Below are 27255 nucleotides of genomic sequence, written 5' to 3'. Positions count from 1 at the left end.
TTAGCCTACGGCGTCTGGCATGTTAGAGTAGCCTAGGTTCAGTATATCATGGTCCCCATCAGCTTTGTTGCTTCCTCTCATCAGTTTTGTTGCATCTACGATAGCATCTCGCTGATTAGTTTGGTTGCATTAACCTAGGCTACGTTTTTTGTGTGTTTTATCGAGTTACTGCTTCGTGGTCACCATGTGATCGCGATGCAGCCAGGCGCCCGTCCAGTCACCCTGCCCTCCTCCCGCTCTCCCATAGAGCTGGGGGGAGGGAGGTCCGTCCTCGCTCGCTCCACCCGGGCCTGTCTCCCTCTCTCCCTACGCGGAGGGAGTAGGGGAGGCTGGACAGACACAGGACTGGACTTGACCGTTCTCTCTGCTTCACGGTGCTTTGTTGTGACTGGGTAGGGGGATTGGCCTTCCCCCTCCTTGGTTGCTCCGTTGCCCCGATGTTTGCTAGAGTCTGTTTCGCCCTCTCGCTCCCTCCCGGTTTGTCGGTGCTTTTTTATCTTACTGGAGCTCCGTCAATCACGAGGAAGGGAGCTGGTTCCCCGCTCGCTGGCGGACCTCAGGCGTACAGTTGGTCTTTTTACTAACCATCCCGTCTCGTAGGTATACCGGGAGACGAACACCTCCGCGACCCGGAACCATTCCGGAATTTAGTGCTATTTATGCTTAAGTGTATTTTAAGTTTATTTTAAGCTATCATAAGTTTAATTTAAGCTAGCTTAAGCCGGGTTCCTCCCTTACCTCCGTTGTCACACCGGATCACTCCGGGGTTATAGCCTATTCAGGCAGTAAGGGAGGGGTTATGCCCAAAATTTTTTCGCTCTCCGGCATGCATCGGAGTTCTATTAGCCTGTAAGTGATGTCTTTTATGGTACTCATGTATCCTTTCACTTACAGACCACCAACTGTGAGCATCCGGGATGCAACGCCATGCTCCAGGACCCCTGTGGACATGAAGTCTGCAGGTCCCACGCTCCGTGCGCGACTCCGCATGGGAATCTGCAGGTCTGGTTCCACGAAACCTGCACTATCTGTTACGATCTCGTGAGTCAGTTCTTAGACGGGGTAAGTATTTCCAACTCCGTACATGAATTCCAATGACTGTTTTAGATCTTAAGTTTAATTTTAATCTTTTATTTTTAGCTTAAGCTCTCTTTATGTTGGGTATTACATCCCCGATAACTTTTAGGTTAAGCCTAGTCTTAGTTTAAGGTTTAATTTTAAGTTTAAACTTAAAACTAATGAACGCCCTCTCTTCCAGGCTGCTGCCGTTAGAGAGACCGCTCTGGCAACCCTGAGGGCTTGGGTCGGCGGATTCGGGAAGAACGCCGCCAAGGGACAGCCCTACATCCTGGAGAAGAGGATGGCTGTCCTGCTGTTCCCCGGCAGCAAGTCGACTGGTTACGTCGACCCGGCAGAAGCAGCCCCGACTATGGCGGCGATCCAACAGCAGATCGCCACTTCGATAAAGGAACCAGGCCACGATATCTCATCGGAAGTCGCGACACTGGATTTAAATGTAGAACCGATGGTAGGTGTTGACGACCTGTTGGTCGAGGTAGATACGTTGGACGCCCAAGGGCTTCCCTTGGGCGCCACTGGATCTTCTTCTCCTGCTAATTCTCCAGCTTCCTTCCAAGGCTTTACAGGAGCTGAGCTCCTTTATGCTTCACCCGATGCTTCGGTGAAACCTAAGGTGAAGGGCCAGAGGGTACAGAAAACCCTCAAAAAGACGTCGTCGTCGTCCAAAAAGACTTCGTCGGTGTCAACATCTCGTAAGTCTCCGGCTGCAAACCCCGGAGCAGAGAAGTCTAGAGCTTCTGCTTCAAGCTTGAAGTCCTCTAAGAGCAGGTCTTCCAAGGAGAGGCCCCGTACTCCGGCTGAGCCGGCAGTCTCTTCTCTCCCCTTGGTACCTGTTCCAAGTTATCCCTCTACCTCCGCAGCAGCTGCGGCTTTGGATCCCAATGCTGGATTGTTGCAACACATGGGAGACTTGGTCGGCTCTCTGAGGAGCAGCATGGAGCAGATGTTCTCCCGGTTGTCCGATAGGATTACGTCCCAGGACAATATAATCGCCGGACTTAATCAGGCCCCTCTAGCTACTCCTCCAGCTTTCGGTGCTGGTCTGCTTCAGCTTCCACCTCATGACTCTCTGCCTCCGTTCTCTATGAACAACCCCTGGAGAGTGGCGTCATACGCCCCTTTCCAGGACGGCCTTATCTCTATTCCGGAATGTGGTACTCGAAGGATTGAGGACTTCGAGTTCTACCCGGAGGGCCTCCAACCGCCGTTCATTGGCTACGCCAGACTTACTGACGCAGCCATGACTAGAGAAGATAAGGTACCGAAGGAGACAATCCTCTACTCACGTGACCAGGCTCAAAGAGAATGGCTCAGGTGTTTAGAGGAAATGGATTGTTCTAACACGAGAATACAAGCCTTTAAGAGTCCCTTCACCATTTTTACGATGGAGGAAGGAACTCCTCTTCCCTTCCTTACCAAGATAGCAACGGTCACCATTCCAGCTGCCCACAAAGGTGAATCGTTACCTCAATTAAGGGAAGCAGACCCCACATCTCCTTTGCTCCCTTCACTTGGAGAATTGTGGGAAGATTTGCCTAACACCTTTTCAGCTGGCAAGCTCAAACCAGACTGTGCTATGGATCAGTTCGGCGAGAAGCTGCCTAGGCTTCCTGATAGCCTCATTCAAGCTGAATTTGAGGCCAAGTCTAGGCTTGCCAGGTCCATGAATACCATGGCAATGACGGAAGTAGCGGCTATTTCTTATGCTTCAGAGCCGCTCTTCAAGCTCCTGACTAAGTCCCAGACGCATACCGTCCAGTCTGATATGTTTGAGTTTGCTCTCAGCTAGGATTAACTGCCGGAAGCATGTCCTCCAGGAAGCAACTATTCGTCATGAGCCGAATAAGTTGCTTTCCTCCAACATCTGGGGGGCAGACCTCTTTCCTGAGTTGATGGTCAAGGAGGTCCAAGCTGAAGCAACAAGGCTCAACCAGAGCCTTAAAGATCGTTGGGGTCTCACAGCTAAGAGACGCCAAGACCAAGCTGCAAAAGGTAAGTCTCAGAAGAAACTTAAACGTTACCAGCCTTACCAAAAGAAGCAGCAACGTTTTACCCAGGCTGTTTCGGATGTACCTATGGTACAATCAGCCCAACCCTCTACTTCTAAGGCTCAGTCACAACCTATTTATGTGATCTCCCCCCAGCCTCAGCCTTCCACCTCCTAAGCTGTCTCCCCAGCCTTTAACCAAGTGTTCGAGGGCCAGGCCTTTCAGCACTATGACCGGTTTGGCAGGGGAGGAAGAGCTAGGGGATCCTTTCGTCAGAGAGGATCAGGAAGGTCTCTCAACAGGGGAAAACACTTCCGTGGAGGCCGCGGAGGTCACTCAACCCAGCAACAGTGATAGCTCGAAGGTAGGAGGGAGGCTGTTTCTCTTCCGGCATCGGTGGGGATTCAGCAATTGGGCACAGAGCATTGTGTCAAAAGGCCTGGGTTGGAGTTGGATTGCGGATCCTCCTCCATCCAGACCATTCCTTCAACTTCCATCAAAAGAAATGACGGAGTATGCGGAGGACCTCCTTCAGAAAGGAGCAATAGCGAGAGTCAACAGATTAAAGTTTCAAGGTCGCTTATTCAGCGTGCCAAAGAAAGGCTCACAAAAAAGAAGGGTAATCTTAGACTTGTCCCGCTTAAACTTGGCCATTCGCTGCGACAAGTTCAAAATGCTGACTATCTCGCAGGTGCGGACCTTACTTCCCCGTGGGGCCGTCACCACCTCTATCGATCTTACAGACGCATACTATCATATCCCTATTGCAAGACACTTTCGCCCTTATCTGGGCTTCAAGATAGGAGATCAAGCATTCTCCTTCAAGGTAGTTCCCTTCAGTCTGAACGTGGCACCCAGGGTGTTCACGAAGTTGGCGGAAGTAGTCGTCCAACAACTGAGGTCTCAAGGGATAATGGTAGTAGCGTATCTCGACGATTGGTTCATTTGGGCTCCAACAGTCGAGGAATGTCACAAAGCCACTCTGAAAGTAATCCAGTTCCTAGAGTATCTGGGGTTCAAGATAAACAGAACAAAGTCAAGACTCACTCCGGAGTCCAACTTTCAGTGGCTGGGCATTCAATGGAATCTATCCTCCCATACTCTGTCGATTCCATCAGCCAAGAGAAAAGAAATAGCGAAGTCAGTAAAGCAATTTCTAAAGCACAAATATGCTTCAAGGAGAAGCCAGGAAAGAATCCTGGGTTCCCTCCAATTTGCCTCAGTGACAAACATCTTGATGAAAGCCAAACTGAAAGACCTAACCAGAATCTGGCGCTCACGAGCAAATGTCAGATCCAGGGACAAGTTGTCATCAATCCCACAGATTCTACGGAATCGTCTGCGCCCTTGGGCAAAATTGAAGAACCTGTCCATATCAGTACCCCTTCAGTTTCCTCCTCCGGGGATTACCATCCACACAGACGCTTCATTAAGCGGCTGGGGAGGATATTCTCAGTTCAAGAAGGTTCAAGGAACCTGGTCACCTCAGTTCCGCCAGCTTCACATAAACGTATTGGAAGCGATGACGGTGTTCTTGACTCTGAAGAGGTTACGTCCGCCAAAGAACTCTCACATAAAGTTAGTTCTGGACAGCGCAGTGGTAGTCCATTGCGTAAACAGGGGAGGCTCCAAGTCAAGACATCTGAATCATGTCATGGTAGCCATCTTCTCCCTGGCGGACAAGTTCAGTTGGCACCTCTCCTCCACCCATATAGCTGGAGTAAGAAACGTCATAGCAGATGCTCTATCCCGCTCAGTTCCTCTGGAGTCGGAATGGTCACTGGACAACAGTTCGTTCCAATGGATTCTCCGGAGGGTTCCAGGTCTGCAAGTAGATCTATTCGCATCTCAAGCGAACCACAAACTTCCATGTTATGTGGCCCCCAACCTGGACCCTCTGGCCTATTCCACGGACGCCCTGTCCATAGATTGGAACAACTGGGAGAAGATTTATGTCTTTCCTCCAGTGAATCTTCTCCTGAAGGTACTGAACAAACTCAGGACGTTCAAGGGTCAAGTAGCTCTAGTAGCCCCAGACTGGCCGAAGAGCAACTGGTACCCTCTGATTCTGGAACTGGGTCTCCGTCCTCTTCAGATTCCCAATCCCAGGCTCTCCCAGTCAGTACAAACGAAGACTGTGTTCGCTTCCTCAGGAATTCTCAAAACCCTAACTTTATGGACTTCATGAAGTTTGCGACTAAAAGAGATGCAGATATCGATCCACGAAATATTCTTTCCTTGGAATCTGATAAAAGAGATTCAACTTTGAGACAGTATGATGCTGCAGTCAAAAAGTTGGCAATCTTCCTGAGAGAATCAGACATTAGAATCATGACAATCAATTCAGCTATATCCTTTTTCAGATCTTTATTTGAAAAAGGCTTAGCAGCTAGCACTATTACGACAAACAAGTCAGCCTTGAAGAAGATTTTTCAACTCGGTTTCAACATAGACTTGACAGATTCTTACTTCTCGTCTATTCCCAAGGCTTGTGCTAGACTTAGACCTTCAGTAAGGCCTACGTCAGTGTCGTGGTTCTTGAATGATGTTCTAAAGCTGGCTTCAGAAACAGACAATACGACATGTTCATTTATAATGCTCTTAAGAAAAACTCTATTTTTATTAAGCTTGGCTTCAGGAGCTAGAATTTCAGAACTGTCGGCGTTATCCAGAGATCCGAATCATATAGAATTTCTTCCCTCAGGGGAAGTTCTACTTTCCCCGGATCGTAGCTTTTTAGCAAAGAATGAGGATCCTTTGTTGAGGTGGGAACCGTGGAAGGTTATACCCCTTCCGCAAGATGTTTCTCTTTGTCCAGTATCGACCTTACAAGCCTTTTTGTCCAGGACATCCTCATCCTCTTCGGGTCCTCTCTTTAGGAGAGAAAAAGGTGGTACTTTATCAATTAAAGGTATCAGGCAACAGATCCTGTACTTTATTAAACAAGCCAACCCTGATTCCTTCCCTAAAGCTCATGATGTCAGGGCAGTTGCCACCTCAATTAACTATTTCCAACACATGAATTTTGATGATTTGAAAAAGTATACTGGATGGAAATCGCCGACAGTGTTTAAGCGTCATTACTTAAAGTCCTTGGAATCTCTGAAATTTTCAGCAGTTGCGGCGGGTAACATAGTTTCCCCCGACTCTGCTTAATCTTAAGTTGAAGATCCAGATCTCCTTTCTACCTATCTCAGTCAACAGTTTGTCTATACCTACCATGTTCATCTACGTCTACCTTGAGTCTTAGCTGCTCTTGTGATGGTGCAGTGGGTGTCCCTTATTTTTTTGCTAGGGTCACCCACAATTGATTGTATATAATGATCTCTATGATGTGGTCCCCTTATTTTTATGCTAGGGTGACACATCTCCATTTACAATGGTTATGGGTTTTGTCTATTAAGATCTATAAATTTATTTACCATATAACATATATAAATTTATTTTCTATATTATATTCTAAGTTTGTTCAGAATCATTTTATTTATTATAATTGCTTTATTTACTATGGTATGTAATAAGTATACACAGATGTTAAGTTCAACATATGTATATATATATTTTCTTGCAATTATAATAATATTTTCTTGCAATTATAATAATCTATTTTATTTTAAGTTTTATTGAGACCTTATTTATTTTCTTTTAACATCTTGTGCTAATTCTCTGGTACGATTTCGCGCAGCGACACGAACTGAGCCCAGAAAAGGGATTTTGACGTAAGGAAAAATCTATTTCTGGGCGATTGGTTCGTGTCGCCCAGCGAAATCCCACCCTACCCATCCCTGCGCTCAAGATTGTCTGCTAACTTCAGGATGGCCACCAGAGGCGCAGCAGTCGGTAGCGTGGGGTGGAGTAGTAGTAGTTGCTGCCCATTCTGTGGGTCGGCTCCCCTCTTGTGGGGGTTTTGTCGTAGATTTCTATTGGTAAGAGGTTCGTGGTAGTGGTCTCACTCGCCCTAGTGTTCATACCGACGCCCTCTTGGAGGGTGAGCGAGTCAGTTATACTGACCTTTTTCTTTATTTTATTTATTCTCTGGTATTTGTTAGTTCATTTACCTTAGAAATAATGGATTAAAGGGATATTTCGCTGGGGGACACGAACCAATCGCCCAGAAATAGATTTTTCCTTACATCAAAATCCCTTTTTTGACCATTTCAGTAGAGTCAAATTTGACCGAAGGCTGAAATTTTGGCACATCGTTATTTATATGAAAATATTTCAAAACTGATAAAAGCTACAACCATGGGTTGTATTTTGTTGTATTCCACATGAAATTGCGCACATTTTCATATATAAAACTCTATGTAACAGCTAATATAAAATGGTGAAAAAATTGTCAAAGTGACAAAATAATTTCTGAGATGTGTCGCTGATGCTTTTTAGTGCGAGAAGAAATAAATTTGTGCTTGCGCGCCTGGGTAACTCTTGTAAACAAAACAACAGCTTGATCCGTGAGCTCCCAGCATCCCTCAAGTCGCGATTCAAAAGTTTTCGCCTAGTAAGCCTATAACTATTTTTCTGAGAATTTTTTATAAAATCTATTTTGCGTCGACGTACCATACGTCGGTTAGGCACCCGACAGACAATTTTTGTTGACGTTTAATACGTCCAATAGGCGTTTAAGGGTTAACATATACGTATACTGTATTGTCATACAGGATTGAGATATAATTATTTTCTATAAATTGTAAGGTAATGTTCTGTTTCTACACTAATTGTGTGAACATAGAAGTTTTCATCTTTTCCATTAATTTAAAGATCCTTAAAAAGGAATTCATACTTAATGCATGTTAAAGGACCTTATTGTACAGTAGTTGTAAGAACTGCTTGGATTTCTGTTTAGTGCTTGATGAAATATACCACAAACAAAGCTTTACTTACAAAATATTGTTCATATGCAGAACAAACCTTCTGTTTAACAGTAGGATAATCTTCTAGCACTAGATGGGAAACCGGTAAAAACAATCAAAGATGGTAAAACAAGGAATCTGTGGCATCTGGCAACTCATGCTTATATGGAGTGGATGCTTGGTCATCTACCAAGGCCGTACCCCAGTAAAATATCAGTCTTTCTTCTACCACCTTGGAGACCGAAGTTTTGCTTCGCTTTCCTTTTTCCAAGCCGGGTTTTTTTTTATTGTAGCCTGTGCTTTTTTTATTCAGGAGTGAAGTTCCATGGACATCAACGTTTTTAGTCAAGTCTTTGTTTGAGTGTTGTCCTTCCTTTGGACAGATGCTTTTGCTGTAGATACAACTTTTACTCTGCATCAGCATCATTTACGTTATGTGTGATAGGCTGTCCATCTCCCTAGAGAGTATTGCCTTCAGAGAGACAGGACCCCTTACTTTGGTTTAGTGTTTTATTTGGCAACATACATATTGACATTTATGTTTTTATGCATCTTTTCACACATGTCTAAGGACTTTGTAATGTTTTAGTCTTTCAGAATGTCTGTGTTTCGGGATGTTGGGATGATTTTTAATGGCGGACAATTGTGATCTTCCCTTCTACATGCAGAGCCAGTCATCATGGTCTTCTCATCTCTTTCCGTCATTTTAGTAGGATTGGGGCGTAGGCAGTATGTCTCTCTTCCATATTTCCCTCTGTCCTCACATATTTTAATGATTTTAGTCTCTATCAAGATGCATTCTTCTTCCTGAGGAAGAGAGAATTTTGGTTTATTTACAGTCTGTGAAGTTGTCAGCCCTGTTTCTCGTCTGAAATGTGGCAGCGGTGGTATTAGTCCAAAACTTCGGAGCCCCTCTTCTTCGCGTCCATCTGACAGAGATGCCAATTTACTCATTTTAACTTGTGTGTTTGTGCTGTGAAGAAGTGAGAATTTGTAGCTATCCATACTGTCAGCGATGAGTTCCTTGCTCTTTTTGAGCCCCCTCCTGCCAAACATCGTTTGCCTATGATGTTCAACTTTGTATGATATAATTGTAATACAATTGTGATACTATTTTGTTTTACATTTTCTACTCAAATGTTCTCTCGCTCTTTATGACAGTGATATGCCCATGATGTCCTGAAAGGGCTGTGATTTCGTGAATGGACATGTGACGTCATGGCTTCTGCCTAGTGCTTAGTTGTCGCTGCCCTGAGGGTCGACTTCTTCCCAGATTTCTCAGACGGAGGGTTTTCATCAAAATTCGTCTCGTATCTGTCACATTTACGTGTCTTGGAAGGCCATCTGGTTACTGTAGGACATGACGGATGCTCTGTTTCGCCATCTTCGCTGTCACCAAGACTCTTGACTTGAGCTACTGTCCAGTCTCATGACATCATTTTCTTACTTCTCTGCCTGTGAAGTCTGCTTAGGTCGCGTCTCTCCTACGTCTGTTGTGCCTTCCAACTTCATCCATGATATCACTGCAGTCTGTTGTACCATCAGTATGAACTTCCTGGAGCTGGTTATTTGGATGGGCTATAGAGTTTGGTAGTAGGTGTCCCGGGGTTTCTACTACCGAGAGGAGTGCACCGCCGTTTTCTCTACAGTGGCACGTTTGTGTTTGTGAGGTTGGAAGGGAGGCTTGCGGAATGTATGCATCTAATATCTTCATTTCGGATTCACAGTCATCCAAGTTGGCGATTGTTTGGGTAGCACTTTAGACCAACCCCTATGCTCTCTGGGTTGTTCCTTATTGCTCCGCCAGTGAGGACGTTGACCAGCACTGGTCTTAGGGATGTCATGACGTCATTCCCAGCGCCCTCTCAGCCTATGATGTCAGATGCGGTGGCCACTCATCCTCCAGTTATGACATCCTCATCTCCTCTCGCTGAGCCATCAGAGGCGTTGGTTCAAGCGGTCTTCAAGAGGCTGGACTCTATTTTGTGAGAGAGGATTTCTGCTTTTCTACGAAGAAGATGAGTCGTAACAGAGGATCTCCTGTGTCTCTTCCTTGACTCCAGCTAGTAAGAGACCTTACAGGCAGTCCCCGGGTTACGACGGGGGTTCCGTTCTTGAGATGCGTTGTAAGCCAAAAATTGTCGTAAGCCGGAACATCGTAAAAAATCCTAAGAAAACCTTACTTTTAATGCTTTGGGTGCATTGAAAACTATATAAACTGCATTCTTATTGCATTTTTCATCAAAAAAACCTTCAAATAATGATTATTTTGCATTTTTGGTGTCATATTTCATTTGCCAGATGAGCGTTGTAGGCGTCGTAACCCTGGAACATGCGTCGTAACCCTGGTAATAGGTAATGTCTGATGAATATAATTGAGAAGCGCCTTAACCTCGGAACGTCGTAACCCGAACCCGTCATAACCTGGGGACTGCCTGTATATAGAAAGGAGTTTCACTCCTCCTACTTCTTCTCCATCATCGCCTCCCCTCGTGTCAGACGCTGGAAGATCAAGGACTTTTCAGTTTCGTCTTTTACGAGTGAAAAATGCATTGCCTTCTGCCCCCACATGACCATATGTCTCCTATGTTCGTCCGTGTTCGGGCAAGTGAGAGGAGTGTACGAGGTCATCTTTGGTTTGTGTACGTGGTTCATTGCTCGTCCATGTTCTTGGCCATTTCTTGTCCATGTACATTATTAAGTGATGTTCTCTCTGATGTTCCAAGTTGTATCGCTCCATATGACACGAACGTGTACGGGTGTTATCTCTGGTCCGTGCACATGGTTCATCACTCGTCCACGTACTTGACCATTGCTTGTTCATGTACATGAGTGAGTGATCTTCTCACTGATGCTCTGAATTGTATCGCTCTTCATAACATGAGCGTGTAAGGGGGTCATCACTGGTCTGCGTACGTGGTTTATTGCTCGGCCATGTACTTGACCATTGCTTGTCCATGGCTTGTCCATGTACATGAGTGAGCAATCTTCTCACTGATGTTCCGAATTGTGTTGCTCTTCATAACACGAGCTTGTAAGGGGGTCATCACTGGTCCGTGTACGTGGTTCATCGCTCGGCCACGTACTTTACAATTGCTTGTCCATGTACATGAGAGAGAGGTCTTCTACTGATGTTCCAACTTGTATCGCGCCTCATGAAATGAGCACATACGGGGGTCATCACTGGTCTGTGTACGTGGTTCATCGCTCATCCACGTACTTGACCATCGCTGTCCATGTGCATGATTTATCACATATCCAGCTGCTTGATATGTCCTTTCATGGATGTGTAGTGCCATGCCTACATCTTTACACCAACATTTGCTTCTGTACACCAACTTCCTCCGACGTATACCAATGTGCACGCAAGTGTAAGCATCCACGTACATTTTCCATTGCACACGATGTGGCAGAATCACAAGCTAAAAAAACAACAGCGAGCAAGCCCTCCCCTTATTACTTTAACCACTCCTGGCTTACAAATTTCCCTCAGCCACACTTTCCTCTTTACATTACTTAATTACTAATAGGACACTTGGTTCAGCAAGGCAAAAAACACCATCTCAAACACATTTACTCACCAGGAAACTTGACACAATCAGGGCGAGACACTGTGCTGTCCACTGGATTCAGTCGTTGAGACACAACAACCGCTGAATATCACACCAAAAAACCAAACAAGCACCAAAACTACACAACAACACAAAACAACATGACAAATCACTGCACAAACAAACACCCACAATACATCACACAGCTCAACAAACAACACAATTCCAACACAAACAAACACTAATCAACACTGAGACTACACAACAAATCAACAACACAAACAAACACCAATCAACATCAAGCGTTCACAACAACTCACAAACACAACAATTCACAAATCAGCCACAACAGAAACTCACAAGCTCAACAACCTTCAGATGGACACAAGCACAATTCAATCCCTCAAAGCTCCGCGACCAAATCCGCAGACGAACCCAACCACCTGCCAACAAGCAATTCACTCACTAACTACCCTTACAAACACAAACAACCTAACAAGACAACAACCAAAAACAGCCCCCCCCCCCATCTCTCTCTCTCTCTCTCTCTCTCTCTCTCATCCTCTCTCTCTCGTCTCTCTCTCTCTCTCGCTCTCTCTCTCTCTCTCTCTCTTTCTCATCTCTCTCTTCTCTCTCGCTCTCTCCCCCCACCACCCCCCCCCCTGTCCCTCTCTCTCCTCTCTCTCTCTCTCTCTCTCTCCATCTCGACGTCTCTACTTCTCCTCGTCTCTCTCTCTCTCTCCTGCCTCCGTGCCTCTCTCTCCTCTCTCTCCTCATCGTCTCTCTCTCTCTATCATCGTCTCCTCATCCTTCTCTATCTCTCTCTTCTCTCCTTCCTCTCTTCTTCTCTTACAAGCAACCCTTGAGAACATTGTCAGAGGCAACTACTACATCACTCCTCCATAACATTTGTATTCCAAGTTCATGTACGTGTTTCATTGAACGACCACATCTGGTGTGTTTTCTTGAAGTTACATTGTGTTCGGAAAGATAGTTTTTTGGCAAATGATGACGACCTGCCAAAAGATCATTAAGAACGTCTGTGCAAATGCCTGTCAATGGATTCTTTCAATCAGACATACAGCCTAACTTGATCTAGACTAACTGATAGTCTTTAGCCTTGCATAACTAGTTCAGGGATACCTTATCCTAGTCTAAGAGCTTTAAGGTCTTAGACTAGCCTAACTAGTTCAAGACTTCCTTATCCTAGGCTAAGGGTCAAGTTCTTAGCCTAGTCTAACTAGTCCAAAGATACCTTGTCATCATTGTCTAAATGGTTGTCCTTAGCCAAACTTTACTAATCGAAGCTACATTAACTAGCATAATTGTTTCAGTTTTTAGATTAACTAATACTTTAGTCCTTAACCTTGCAAGTGGTTAATTCACAAACTAGTGTAGCTAGTCTTGTTGGCTAGAACTTTCCTCTCTATCTTAGTTTGGATTAAGTGCTAGAATTCTGGTGTTGCAGCCTACCGGGATAAGTTCTTGGCCTAACCTAGAATGACAGTTAATGACCAGATCAGTAATGTATCTCGTTTTCTGGTGGACTTGCCTTCGGATTACAAAGGATCCATCTTAACTCTATGGCCTTTGGATTACGAAGGATTAATCTTAACTCTGTTGCTCTGGAACACCTCCACGATGGTTCCTTAACCTAGAAGGGGGTCCCGGGACCTTTCAGTATAGGCAGACTCATGATGAGGAGCATACTGATTGTAGGTCATCATGAGAGATCACACTTGAGAAATCTCTACTGTTGAAGATGCATGTTTACTTGGCAGCTCAAGGGCTTCTTCCAGTTCTACAGTACAGTTACTTTGTCATGCAAAGTTTACATTAGGAGATTTTGGAGAATATCTGTGCATAGTTTTTTGTTTTAGGAATTCCAATAGGTTGCCTTATTATCTTTTCTTAAGCTTCATCTTGGTGAGAGATTCTAGATTCTTGAAGTCTTCTATTCACTTTTCCAGTAGGCAGTCCCCGGGTTACAACGGGCTCGGCTTACGACGTTATGAGGTTAAGGCGCTTTTCAATTAAGTTCATCAGAAATTATTTCCAGGGTTACGACGCATTTTCCAGGGTTACGACGCCTACAACACTCATCTGGGAGAAGAAATATGACACCGAAAATGCAAAATAATTAATATTTGAAGGTTTTTTGGATGAAAAATGCTATAAGAATGCAGTTTACATAGTTTTCAATGCACCCAAAGCATTAAAAGTAAGGTTTTCTTAGGATTTTTGACAATGTTCCGGCTTATGACGATTTTCGGCTTACAACGCGTCTCAAGAACGGAACCCCCGTCGTAACCCAGGGTCTGCCTGTATTGTGCATTGAAGATGAAAAAAAAAAAATCCTTCCTGCCCCCAACTCCTCCCTTTTGACAGTCGAGATGCACCAGTGTGCAGTCGACACCTCTGTGGAGCTCAGAGTAAGCTACTTCCAAGCAGGAGGATTGTGATGACCAATATTTTAGACAGTTAAGTAAAGACCTATGTGTAGAGTGGTCTTTGAAGTAAGAAGTAGTGGTTTACTGTTTTTTTCTTTAGGGAAGATCCATGTTCGAACTCCTTCCCTCTCACTACAACAGGAAGCTGGGAGTCAAGAATCCTTTTCCTCAGACAGAGGACATTCTTCAGTATCTTTGTCACAATCTCCAGACTAGGCATTCCCTCAGCTCTGCCAAATATGTCAGGTCCTGGGCAAAGAACTCTGCATGATCTGTCATGTCCTGGACAGAGTATTCTGCCAGATTCATCAGGTCTTGGGCAGGCAGCCCTACGAATTTCAGAGCGTCCTTGGTGACCCCTTTGTACACAGGTGGAGCTTTTGCCAGAACTAATATATCTTCTGTGAGCAATTCTCAGAGGAATCCTCCATGGGCCATTCCTTGCCAGCCTCATGTGGAAATGTTCCATCATTCAGTAAAATCTATGTTGCTTCGTGGCTGGAGGCAGTCAAGTAGCTCCTGAAAGCAAGAAGGTCTTCTCACAAAGCAGCAGACCAGATGCTTAGCTATCTCAGGTGGTCTTCATCGACAGTTTACCGAAAAGAGTGAGCCACCTACTATGGTTGGGTTTGTCGACAGCTCTCTCCCCACTATGAATGTCAGTGAGCTGTTATTAGATTTCCTTTTCTTTCACAAAATGAAAAGGTCTTTCCATCTCAGCTTTCAGGAACTGCAGGGTCAACTTTGGGTTAATCCTGCTCTCAGGAGCTGCAGGACCAACTTCGGTTTGATTCTGGTCCTTCAAGGTTCGGACATGCTATTTTACTCTTGTCTTGAGTAGTCTCACTTGAGCTCCATGTGAACCATTACATCAATAGTCAATGGGAGATCTGACTCCAAGACAGTTTTTCTTGTTTGAATTGACTTCCTCAAAAGAGAGAGTTAACTTATGGCAACATCAAGAATGAAAGGTCTATGGCCTTCAAATTGTCCCAGATTTCGTAGGTAAGACTCAGAATCCCTCGGTTCATGATGAAAGTCTGTCTCATTTTCATTCTACTCCAGAATAATTGGGTGGACAGTGATCTGTAAGAGGCCTTGCCTTGTCTTTGTCAAAGCTCGGCCCTGCTATCTGAGGATTCTCCACCTAGGACCAACGGTCACTGACTTTGTGTTAGCAACAGTCGGTCAAGAATGGAGGTTTCCAAGATCTTGACATTCTAGCTCTTGGTGGTAATTAAAGGCATACTAAAAAGTAAGATAGAAGATGCAGAACAAAAGATTATACAATCAAAAGAAAATGAAAAACAGGACTTGGAAGAAAAGACCCCAGAAAATATCAAGCAAAACCCCAAAATAGTGTACTCGTATGTGAAAAAGATGAATAAATTAAGAGTAGAAATGGGCGCTCTTAAGAAATGAAGGGAGATTAACGAATAAAAAAAAGGAAATATGCAACATATTAGCAGAAAGATATAAGAGAGAATTTACCCCTAGAATTGATAATGAAGATAATGATACAGAAATGAGAGATGAAAATAGTAGATATTTATCAGACATTGATATTAATGAAGCCAATATTGTGCAGGCTATTAATGAAATTAAAAATGGATCAACAGCCTAACCAGGTGGCATCCCTGCCATTTTGTTAAAGAAAGTAGTTCACTCTATCACAAAGCTGCTCGCAATATTATTAAGACAAAGTGTAGATACAAGCAAGATTTATGAAAATCAATTAGCATATATTACCCCTACTTTCAAAAGTAGATCAAGACTAGAGGCAAGTAATTATAGGCCTGTGAGTCTAATATCACATATTATGAAAGTGTATGAAAGGGTAATGAAGAAAAATATAATAAATATAATGAAACATTCAATGAAAAATAATTTGTTTAATATAGGACAACATGGTTTTGTACCCAGAAAAAGCAAACAAACCCAACTGTTAGTCCACCGTGAGAACATATAAAAATATGATAAACGAAAAAGATACAGATATGGTTTACCTAGACTTTGCAAAAGCTTTTGACAAGGTAGACCATAATATATTAGTGAAGAAAATTAGAAAACACAATATAGTGGACAAAATATGAAGATGGATAAAAGAATTTTTACAAAACAGAAAACAGATGGTGATTGCAAACGATGAGAAATCGGATAAAGCTAAGGTAATATCCGGTGTGCCACAAGGTAGTGTTAGCTGCATTACTGTTTGTATTAATGATTGCAGACATAGACAGTAATGTTAAGGACTCGTTAGTGAGTAGTTTCACCGATGACGCAAGAATAAGTAGAGAAATTACTTGTGATGAAGATAGGAACTCGTTGCAAAGAGACCTAAACAAAATATATGAATGGGCAGAGGTAAATAGGATGGTATTTAACTCTGATAAATTTGAATCAATAAATTATGGAGATAAAGAAAGAAAGCTATATGCATATACGGGACCTAATAACAAGACAATTACAAATAAGGAAGCAGTTAAAGACCTCGGTGTGATGTTGAATAGGAACATGTTACGCAATGATCAAATAGCTTTACTAGTGGGAAAATGCAAAGCAAAAATGGGAATGTTGTTACAGCACTTCAAAACAAGAAAAGCAGAGTACATGATTGTGCTTTATGAAACGTATGTACATAGTCCACTTGAATATTGCAATATGATATGGTACCCACACTACCAAAAGGATAATGCACAAATAGAGAGTGTACAAAGGTCCTTTACAGCTAAAATAGAAGTTAAGGTTCTTGACTACTGGAAAAGACTACAATTTTTAAAGTTATAAAGTCTAGAAAGGAGAAGAAAACACTACATGATATGTACAGGTATTGAAACAGATAGAAGGAATAGCCAAAAACATCATGGAGCTAAAAATATCAGAAAGAGCAAGATAGGTAGATTAATAGTGCCCAAAACTTTACCAGGAAAACTAAGGAAAGCACACTGGACATTAATCCACTACACACCAGCATCGATAATATAGCATCTATTCAATGCGCTGTCAGCTCATCTGAGGAACATATCAGGAGTGAGCGTAGATGTGTTTAAGAATAAGCTTGACAAATATCTAAGCTGCATCCCAGACTATCCAAGATTGGAAGATGCAAAATATACAGGAAGATGCATTAGCAATTCTTTGGTAGACATTAGAGGTGCCTCACACTGAGGGACCTGGGCAACCCGAATGAGCTGTAAGGTCTGTAAGGTAAGGTAAGGTAAGGATAGTTCTGCCACTGAGTCTGTGTGGGCTAGAGTATATGACATCAGAGGATTGAGTTCCTTTTTGGCAACTAAGAAGAATTTGTTGGTTCATAGGGTTTTGAATATTGGTTCCTGGCTTAAGTAGACCACGTTCACCTCCTTTCTGAAGGTCATTGCCCACAGGTCCTTGGGCACTCTTCCTTGGGTCCAGTGGTGGCTGCCCATCAAGTTGATTAACTCATCCAGTGCCCCCAGCGGGAGTGTTGGTATCTTACTTTAGATGATTGTGTGGGAGAGAGAATGAGGGAGAGATGGCTGGTCTCCTTTCTCTTTTTCCTTGTCGTCTTCCTGGCAGGTGGTTTGAAGAATTTCATACATCATAAGCTGGAACTGGTCTGATACAGGTGAGTGTGGCAGCCATACTGATTGCAATGTTTGTGTGTTCCTATACAAATAACAAATCTGTCTCTCAGAACACATACTCCTCTCTCTAAGAAGGGGAGAGAGGAATGGTAACAAATCCCTGTGGCATATGTGATTTGTTGCTTGAAAAGACAGAATTCTTTTTACCTTACACTAATACGTACAATGAATCTGGACATCTTTCAATGTGTTTCATCCCAGAAGTTTGAGTTTTTAGATACTCTTTTATCTATTCACTCAGGGGCTTAGACCCCCTTCCTTAGAACTCGACCTTCTAAGAAAGGTGGTGAGGGGGGCTGAATCCCCAGCCGGTTCTGGATACTTGTACTTCCCTCCAAGTATATGCATGAGTTGCCAGATGCCACAGATTCCTTGTTTTACAATCTTTGATTGTTTTTACTGGTTTTCCAGCTAGTCTAGATTATCCTATTCTTAAGACCTCAGGTTTGTTAGCTATGAAAAATACAAATTTATTTAAAAATTTGTCATTTTTGTCAGTAAAATAGATAGGAACACTCCAAATACTGTTCTATGCAGTGGTACCTGCTGTCTCTTTTGTACATCTTTTCATAATAAAGCTAAATAGATATACAGTACTGTATAGTATTTTATTTTTGGTGTATTTTTCATGAATCGGTATAATTTTGTGATGTATCTTTGCTTTTTAACTATTTATGATACAACAATGCAGTTTGGTTGCAACCAGCCTTCTTGTAGTTCTTGTGTTTTGGAGTTGGGGGTAGCATTAATCTTGTTAATTAACTGACTTTTAACCCTTAAACGCCGAAGCGGTATTTTAAAAATCTTCTCCCGTATGCCGGTGGCGTTCGCGAGTGAGTGCCGAAGAGGAATTTTTTTTTTTTTTTTTAAATCACAGCACGCTTAGTTTTCAAGATTAATAGTTCATTTTTGAATCCATTTTTTTTCATTGCCTGAAGTTTAGTATGCAACCATCAGAAATGAAAAAAAAATATCATTACCATATATAAATATTGGGATATATTACAGCGCAAAAAAAAAATTTCATCAATAATTGTATACAAATCGCGCTGTGAGCAAAACGGTTAAAGCTAACGAGTTAATTTTTTGTTGTTGTATTGTACACTAAATTGCCATCATTTTGGTATATAACACATTGTAAAACGATCAAGGCAACACAGAGAAAATATTATCACAAAATGATGCATGAATTCGTAATGCGCGGACGTAAAAAAAAAAAACTTTTCAAAAATTCACCATACATCAAAATATTGTGCTAGAGACTTCCCGTTTGTTGCAAAATTAAGGTAATTGATTGAATATTACTAGACTGTAAGTGTTGTAGCTTACAATTGCAGTTTTCGACCATTTCGGTCGAGTTAAAGTTGACCAAAGGACGAATTTTTTCTATATCGTTATTTATATGAAAATATTTCAAAACTCATAAAAGCTACAACCATGGGTTGTTGTTTATTGTTGTATTCTACATGAAATTGAGCACATTATCATATATAAAACTTTATGTAACAGCTAATTTAAAGTGGTGCAAACATTACGACAATCAGACGAAAAAATTTATGATTTTTTCAGAAAAGTTACCGCGCGGACGGAAGGAAAAAGTTTATTTCATAAATTCACCATAAATCAAAATATTGTGTTAGAGACTTCCAATTTGTTGCAAACTAAAGGTAAAGGATTGAATATTACTAGAATGTAATAGTTTTAGCTTACAATTGCGTTTTTTTACCATTTCGGTCGAGTCAAAGTTGACCGAAGGTTGAAAATTTGGCACTTTATCGTTATTTATATGAAAATATTTCAAAACTGATAAAAGCTACAACCATGGGTTGTTCTTTGTTGTATTCTACATGAAATTGCGCACATTTTCATATATAAAACTTTATGTAACGGCTAATTTAAAATGGTGCAAACATTACGACAATCGGATGAAAAAATTTCTGATTTTTTTCGGAAGTGTTACTGCACGGACGTAAGGTAAATGTTTTTTTTTTTAAAATTCACCATAAATCAAAATATTGTGCTAGAGACTTCCAATTTGTTGCAAAATAAAGGTAAATGATTAAATATTACTAGAATGTAAGAGTTTTAGCTTACAATTGCGTTTTTTTACCATTTCGGTCGAGTCAAAGTTGACCGAAGGTTGAAATTTTGGCACTTATCGTTATTTATATGAAAATATTTCAAAACTGATAAAAGCTACAACCATGGGTTGTTCATTTTTGTATTCTTCATGAAATTGCACACATTTTCATATATAAAACTTTATGTAACGGCTAATTTAAAATGGTGCAAACATTACGACAATCGGACGAAAAAATTTATGATTTTTTCGGAAGAGTTACCGTACGGACGTAAGGAAAAAGTTATTTTTCATAAATTCACCATAAATCGAAATATTGTGCTAGAGACTTCCAATTTGTTGCAAAATTAAGGTAAATGATTGAATATTACTAGAATATGAGTTTTAGCTTACAATTGCGATTTTCGACCATTTCGGTCGAGTCAAAGTTGACCGAAGGTTGAAATATAGGCCCTTATCGTTATTTATATGAAAATATTCCAAAACTGATAAAAGCTACAACCATGAGTTGTTTTTTGTTGTATTCTACATGAAATTGCGCACATTTTCATATATAATACTCCATGTAACGGCTAATATGAAATGGTGCAAAAATTATGTCAAAGTGACGAAATAATTTCTGAGATGTGTCACTGATGCTTTTTAGTGCGGGAAGAAAGAAATTTGCGCTTGCGCGCCTGGGTAACGAATGTAAACAAAACAACGCATTGATCCGTGAGCTCCAAGCATCCCCCAAGGCGCGTGACTCAAAAGCTTTCGCCTAGTAGGCCTATAACTATTTTTCCGCGAATTTTTAACAAATTTTTATATCGACGGACCATACGTCCAATCGGCACCCAACAGACAATTTATATCGACGTTTAATACGTCCAATCGGCGTTAAAGGCTTAAAGGGACGTAGCATATCTTATATTATGCTGATATAATAAAATATCTTGAAATGCAAGAAATAATTCCATTGTCATAGTCATAGATGGGGTTTTCAAGACAAGTTGCTTTCATCAAGATTAGTAATACTAATGCTAAGAATCTTATTCCAGAACCAGTTCAAATCAGACATCTTGCACCCTAGGAGTTTGGGGTGCCTATGATAGTTCAAGCAAAGCACTTGTCCTTGACACAGAAGGAATGCTTGGCATCAGTAACATCTCCAAGCAGCGGAAACGTCTTCTTCTCAAAGTATCCAAGACATTTTGTGATAATCAAAATTTATATATATGTTCATAATGTGGTGCTGTGTGGTACAGTATTTATATATATGTTTGTTTTATTCTTTTGTATTACAAGTATTACTTAAAATTGCTTGCATAGTTGCCTGGTATTGTCATTATCGGGCATAAAATTTTGCTGTCTGGTTAATAGTAGGATTTGTTTTAATTGAGTATTCAGTGTAAAATAGCACATTTTGCAGCAACCATTCCACCCTCAATATCTTTTCACATTAAGAAAAGTATTTTGTCTTGTTAAGTTAAATACATTTTGCTTGTAGGCCTTATGAACTTTTACTCCTTGTCAGGTGCTGGCCATATCAGATGTGATAATTTATCGAACCCGAGCTGAAAGGCTTAACACAGACATGTACAAATTTCTAGCAGAAGCATCACGTGCCTATACAAAGTAAGTGAAGTGTGTTATTTTATCTAGATATTATTTTTCATGTTATAACTAGGTATTGTTTTTCACAATTGTGTTCTTGGTTTTTCTTTTGTTGTTAAAATACATAGAATAGAACATTTTATGCAATGAGCTTGGAATCTCTGCATCATTCAGTATTTACAACAAAGAACTGGTAGGAAGCAGGTCGAATTCTAAGTTTTTATGGTGGCACTGAAAATAAAGTCTGATCAATTTTTATAGTTGCCAAGGACATTGTATAGTCTGTTATTGCAGTTATGAGTCCAACAATTCTGGAATTATCCAGTGATTAAAAATACAGTGCTCCTCCAGTTTTATACGTTTCACATTCCACGGTCCACTGTCACAGGAACACATTACAGGCAGTCCCCTATTTACGACGGGGTTCCATTTTTGAGATGCGTCGTAAGCCGAAAATTTGTTGAAAATCATCAAAATCCTTAGAAAACTTTACGTGGAATGTTTTGGGTGTCTATTGAAAACTGTTAACTGCATTTTTATTGTGCTTTTCATCAAAAAACTTTAAAGTATCGTTTAATGTAAATACGCTTGTAAGTGTTTTATATTTAAAGACCAATTTTATGGCCTAAAATTTTGAGACTGAACATTACATGTGGTATAGGCTAGTTTTAGAAATGTGCAAGAGTTTGGCACTAGGCTAAGCATAAGCTTTGGATTTCCAGACAACAGACAATAAATACTAGTGTTGTTTTACTTATTTGAGAAACTTTTATTATTGTTATGTTGTTTCTATATTGGAAAAGTGCAAACTTTAGGGACTAGGGTAAGCCTACCACATTCTTTGGATTTCATGACAAAAGTCAACAAAGCAGCATTGGTTTCCACAGAGGTCAACAAATTTCTGTTTTTGTATATTAACCACGACAATAAATATATATGTTGTTTTACTTATCTAGGAATCTTTTATTATTGTTATGTTGTTTCAATTTACGGTTGTTCTAGGCTTTAATAAGTGCAGCGTACCTTCATTTCCCGAATGTAAACAAAGCATCTACTGGCCACCGCCATTTCTATTTCGTCAACTGATAACTTCTTCACTCATAATTCACAAAGAATCTTATTTTTTTTATTCTATTGGTAAAAGGATGCTGTAAATTGGAAAACTTATTCATGCAATACATTTAATAAAAAAAAACATTTGTGAATTAAATATCGTAAAATATAAAATTAATCAAAGACTGCTATCATCGAAGCCAGCAAATATTTTCTAGAATTCTTCTTCTGTTTTAATGTGATTATATATTTCATTATAGCTGTTCGTAACTCGGTATCTCCATTAGGTAAAGATAGAATAAAGAATAGAAATGAATGGTTATACTGTTTGGTAGTTTTCAGTAGTTGAAGAGAGATAATGAAAATTTTTTGTTACTACACTGTGTGCTAGGTAGAAGTGGTTGCTTGGCGATCGTTTGCTACTCATAGTGTTGAACGTAAACAAAAGGTTGGAAGCTTTTTTTATTTTTTTATTATAGTCAATGGTTAATTAATAATTATTTGAAATGAGTACATACTGATTATTTATACATTTTATTGGCATATTCTAAGCTTTTAGCTTCTTAGGTTTAGATGTCAGAATCATAGGCTAGGCTACAGTAGCAACTGCTAACATAGGCTAGGCTTATTGCTAGAATCAAAACGCAACATTATAAGGAACATATGCTATAGTCCTAATATATGCAGTAAAAGTCGGGTTGAACATTACATGCAGTTGAATATTACTCAAGTAAGTACAGTATTTTGCCTCTTTGGAGTCATAATTCTTCTGTCGAAAACCTAGAACATGTGTTGTAAGCCTGGAAATAATTTCTGATGAATATAATTGAAAGGCGTCGCAAACTCGGAATGTCGTAAGCCGCAGCTGTCATAAGCCATGGACTGCCTGTACTATTCACTTTTCCACTGGGAAATTTCACTAATTTGTAGATTTTTTCTATCTACTATATCCCTAGGTCATTACTAATTATAACATTTTCTTTATAGAGCAACTATTTATTCACTAATTACAGTATTTTTCATATTGTGTATGACTAAACACTGATTTTTATGATAAAAATGGCATACAGTATACGTATAATGTAGTTATGCATCTATTAAGCTCATTCCAGGTTGGGCCCCATACTGAGCATAATTGTGCGTCTCTCTCTCTCAGCAGCAGCAACTGTGGAAAGCAATGGAGGAATCTTGCTTGCCTTGCAGACATGCAATATGATGACTTAGCAGGGAGGGAACTGACATTTCTTATTTATGAGAACAATAACAACCCTAACCAATAACTGCAAAAATATTCATAGACATATTGGAAGGATATGATCCTTCAAACTGGAACAAGTCGGTAAAAAAATATAATGAAAATAATTGAAGGAGTACCAAATAAAATTCCAGTGGTCAAGAGACTTATAAAGAAAATTTACACCAATCAACACATTCCAACAAAGAAAATTAATAAGGTGAATATAGTGAATATACTGATTGATGCAATAGGAAAACAAATGCCTAAGGTGTGGTATAGTATTGTAAATCCACAAAACCTGATCAGGAAATGCTATGCATGCCACATACCCATGCATCCTCAATGTGCAGAAGTCCAGCAAAATACAAGTAAGGACACAAGCGTATTTTCCTCAACATGTCTAACATGGATAGATAATGTTATTATGTCGAGACTTAATGTGCAAATAATAGAGGATGAAGAAGAGGAAAACATAAAAGAAAAAAAGAAAACTAAAGTGATAGAAAAAAAATAATGAAAACAAAGAACAGGACAAGAGTATGGATGCAGAGATACTCATAGATACTACATATGAGGCAATACAGCAGCATACATACAATGAAATAAATTACAACATGGCAACACAATAAAATCCCAAAGAGGCTTTACCCAGATCTTCATACTGATAGGAAAGAGCAAGAAAAAAAAAACACACACACAGTCTGCTCCCTTTTGAAAAGAAGGGAATTGCAGATTCGTTGAAAGATGTTACTACATGTATCCCAAGGTATGTCACAGTTATGAGATTTATGGCAAATGTGCATACCTAGACGGCTATGAAGGTGAATGCAGTGATCTACATCCAAAAATATGCAAAACTTAAAAGAAGGAAAAGGATGTAAGTTCAACAAAAAGTGTAGATATATGCACCCTGTAGCCATGAATCAAAATCAGTTAAATAATAAAAACCGAAATAAAGATTAAACAAATAAAGAAAGGAACAAAGAACTTGAGGTGAAGGAAAAAAAAGCCATCACCGTGTTAAGGAATGTCAGCATTGAGAATTCAAGCATCAGCCCCCAGATACAGTGCAAGGAACAAGCTCTGTATATACGATGCCAGGGGATGGTGCAGATACGGAGATAAATGCAGATTCATACACAAAATGAATTTCTGGAAATGAAGAAAAGAACAACATATGAGAACAGGAAAGGGACATGGGAAAATCCTTAATATTTCCCATATTAAATGATGGGGATAACACGTAAACCATCACAGTGATGAATGCGCAGGGGTCAGTTACGAGTAACTCAAAAAGAAAAATAGTTCTTAGAAGAACTAACCCAAACTGAAAAAATAGAATAATGAATATAAGTGAAAAATGGTATTCCCAAGAGTGGTAATGATGATCAGATAAAGGGGTTCCAAACTTATAAATCAGATAGAAAAAATAGGAATCTATGGGGAACTGCTATATGTGGGAGACACATCAGGGAGAAATATATGAGAAGTATAGTAACTCAGAATGGGAATTAATAGTGGTAGAATTTTAAAAATCTGAAAAATTAGTGAGCATTGTAATATATAGACCCCTAATACTAAAGAGTTTGACACAATAATAGAAAAATTGGATCATATATGTAGAAATCACAAAGACTGGACTATACAGTGGGCCTCTGTATTTGCGTTCTCCAGATTCGTGGACTCACAGATTCGCTGATTTCTCTCTGGACCTTATCTACCCATTATTTCTGGGCTCAGTTCGTGTCGCTGCATGAAATAATCCTTTAGTTCATTATTTCTAAGGTAAATGAGCTAACAAATACCAGAGAAAAAACAAATCAAAGAAGATGTCAGTATAACTGACTCGCTCACCCAAAATAAAAGAAGGGGGTCGGTATGGTAACTGGGGCGAGTGAGACCACTACCACGAACTTCTTGCCATTTAGAATTCTCCTATATCAAAATTCCCAAACGAGAGAGCCGATCCACAGGTCAAGGCGGTAACTACTACCACTACCCCACCCCACGCCGATCGCCGCGCCTCTGGTGGCCATCCTTTCAGTTAGCGGACTTAGAACCACACGTGTTTTCTTTCGCTCTGTGATTTTTGGATTTATCTTTTTCCCTACTTCGTGATGGAACGTGCAGCGATTGCAGCAGCTAAGTTAAGTGTCCTGTAAAGGTTTGGATTTAGTTTTGTTCCATCCAGGTGCCTGTATTTGCCGTTTTTTAGGTATAAATACGGGTTCCCGGTCTGACGGCATTGTCCCGCCTCGTGTTCGGTTAGGTTCTCGGTCCTCCATACCTGGAACCTTTCCTTTTGATTTATTGACGTGTGACTAGTCCTATTATTCATTTTTATTTATGCCATGTTACTTTTTACATCGTTTTAGGGGATTTAGCCTACCCCTGGTGTTAGTTCCTGCATGCATCTCTCTCTACCTAACGTAGGCATCTGAGTGTTTCCTTGTCCAGACCCTAGCCATTGCTCTCCTTACCGGCTTAGTTCTTTCACTCATTGTATTTTCCCCTACTTTCTTTATCGATATATATTTACGTTCTGGTTAGCCTAGGGCGTCTAGCCTTGAAGCCTGGGTCTCGGTGGTCCTATGGTCCACGTTAGTTACAGTTTTGTTGCATCCTCTCTTATCAGTTTTGTTGCACCATCCTGGTCAGTTTGGTTGCATTAGACCCTTGGCTTTCCGACCCAGTCGGTTGTGTTGTGTTATCGTACCTTGGTCCACTCTCGATCGCGGTACGGCTAGACGCCCACCCCAGTCGCTTTCCCCCCTCCTCCTCTCGCCATAGAGTAGGAGGGAGGGATGTCTGTTCTTGCTCGCTCCATCCGGGCCCGGCTCCCTCTCTCCCTACGCGGAGGGAGTAGGGGAGTCTGGACAGACTTTTGGGCTGGGAGTGACCTTGTTCTCCCTCGTGCTCTGTGGTGCCTTGGTGTAGCGAGGGTTGGGGGGTTAGCCTCCCCCCTCCCTGGTTGCTCCGGCGTCCCACGGTGTACACGGGAACTGATTTCTTCCCTCTTCGTTTTTTCCCCCCCTGTGACGGCGGGCCTCTGCCTCGTCTTCCCGGCGTCCCATCGGTTACGGGAGGGGGCGTGGTAGGCTCCACCAACCAATGGAGTGGATATGTTTTCAGTTGGTCCTTAGCTTTCCATCGTTCCATCGTCTCCGGCGTGTGCCCCTTTGGGCATTCTTCCGGTAGCGTTGGACAGCGCCGTGCTTCGGAGTCGTTCTCCAATTTTATTTGAGTTATGCTTAAGTTAGTTTAAGTATTCTATCTTAAGCTTGGGTCCCTCCCCTGCCCTATGTTGGAAATTTCTTTTATAGTTATATGTCACATACCTATATATTTACCTCTGGTTTGTGAAATTTCCTCCTCCGGCTTACACCGGAGTTGTAGCCATCTTGCTTGGTGAGACGTACCCGCGTGAAGTCAGATTAATCAACAGATATCACAAGTTTAACATACGACTAGAATTTGAGAAATATCTAGAAGTGTTCGTGAACTATCGGTGATAAGATTAGTGTGAAAATAGTAGGATAAAGCGTCTTCTAAGTTAGTTTATCAAGTGTAATACTGAAATCAGAACAAGATGGCAGTAAGTTCCAACTGCGGGAAGAGGTGGCGTAATTTAGCTTGCTTGGCGGATTCGCAATACGATGAGGTAGCAGGAAGGGAACTGGCATTTCTCATCTATGAAATCAGCAACAGTCCTAACCAAGAAGATACAAAAGCATTCATAGA

The 27255-nt window shown here is 41.1% G+C and overlaps 1 protein-coding gene across 7 annotated transcripts in view; it reads left to right on the top strand.

Moving 5' to 3' along the window:
- Positions 1 to 27255, top strand: part of LOC135210966 (zinc finger FYVE domain-containing protein 1-like) — a 450218-nt gene that overhangs the window by 191544 nt on the left and 231419 nt on the right. For all 7 annotated transcript variants that reach the window (XM_064243949.1, XM_064243953.1, XM_064243952.1 and 4 more), the window contains 2 exons: positions 20669 to 20807; positions 21145 to 21245. In XM_064243949.1, the coding sequence (XP_064100019.1) occupies positions 20669 to 20807; positions 21145 to 21245 (240 nt within the window). The remainder of the gene's footprint in view (positions 1 to 20668; positions 20808 to 21144; positions 21246 to 27255) is intronic.

Source organism: Macrobrachium nipponense, chromosome 4, assembly GCF_015104395.2.
Source record: "Macrobrachium nipponense isolate FS-2020 chromosome 4, ASM1510439v2, whole genome shotgun sequence".
NCBI classification, from domain to species: domain Eukaryota; kingdom Metazoa; phylum Arthropoda; class Malacostraca; order Decapoda; family Palaemonidae; genus Macrobrachium; species Macrobrachium nipponense.
The sequence above is the reverse complement of the archived record's forward strand: the minus strand, read 5'-3'. Positions and strand labels throughout refer to the sequence as shown.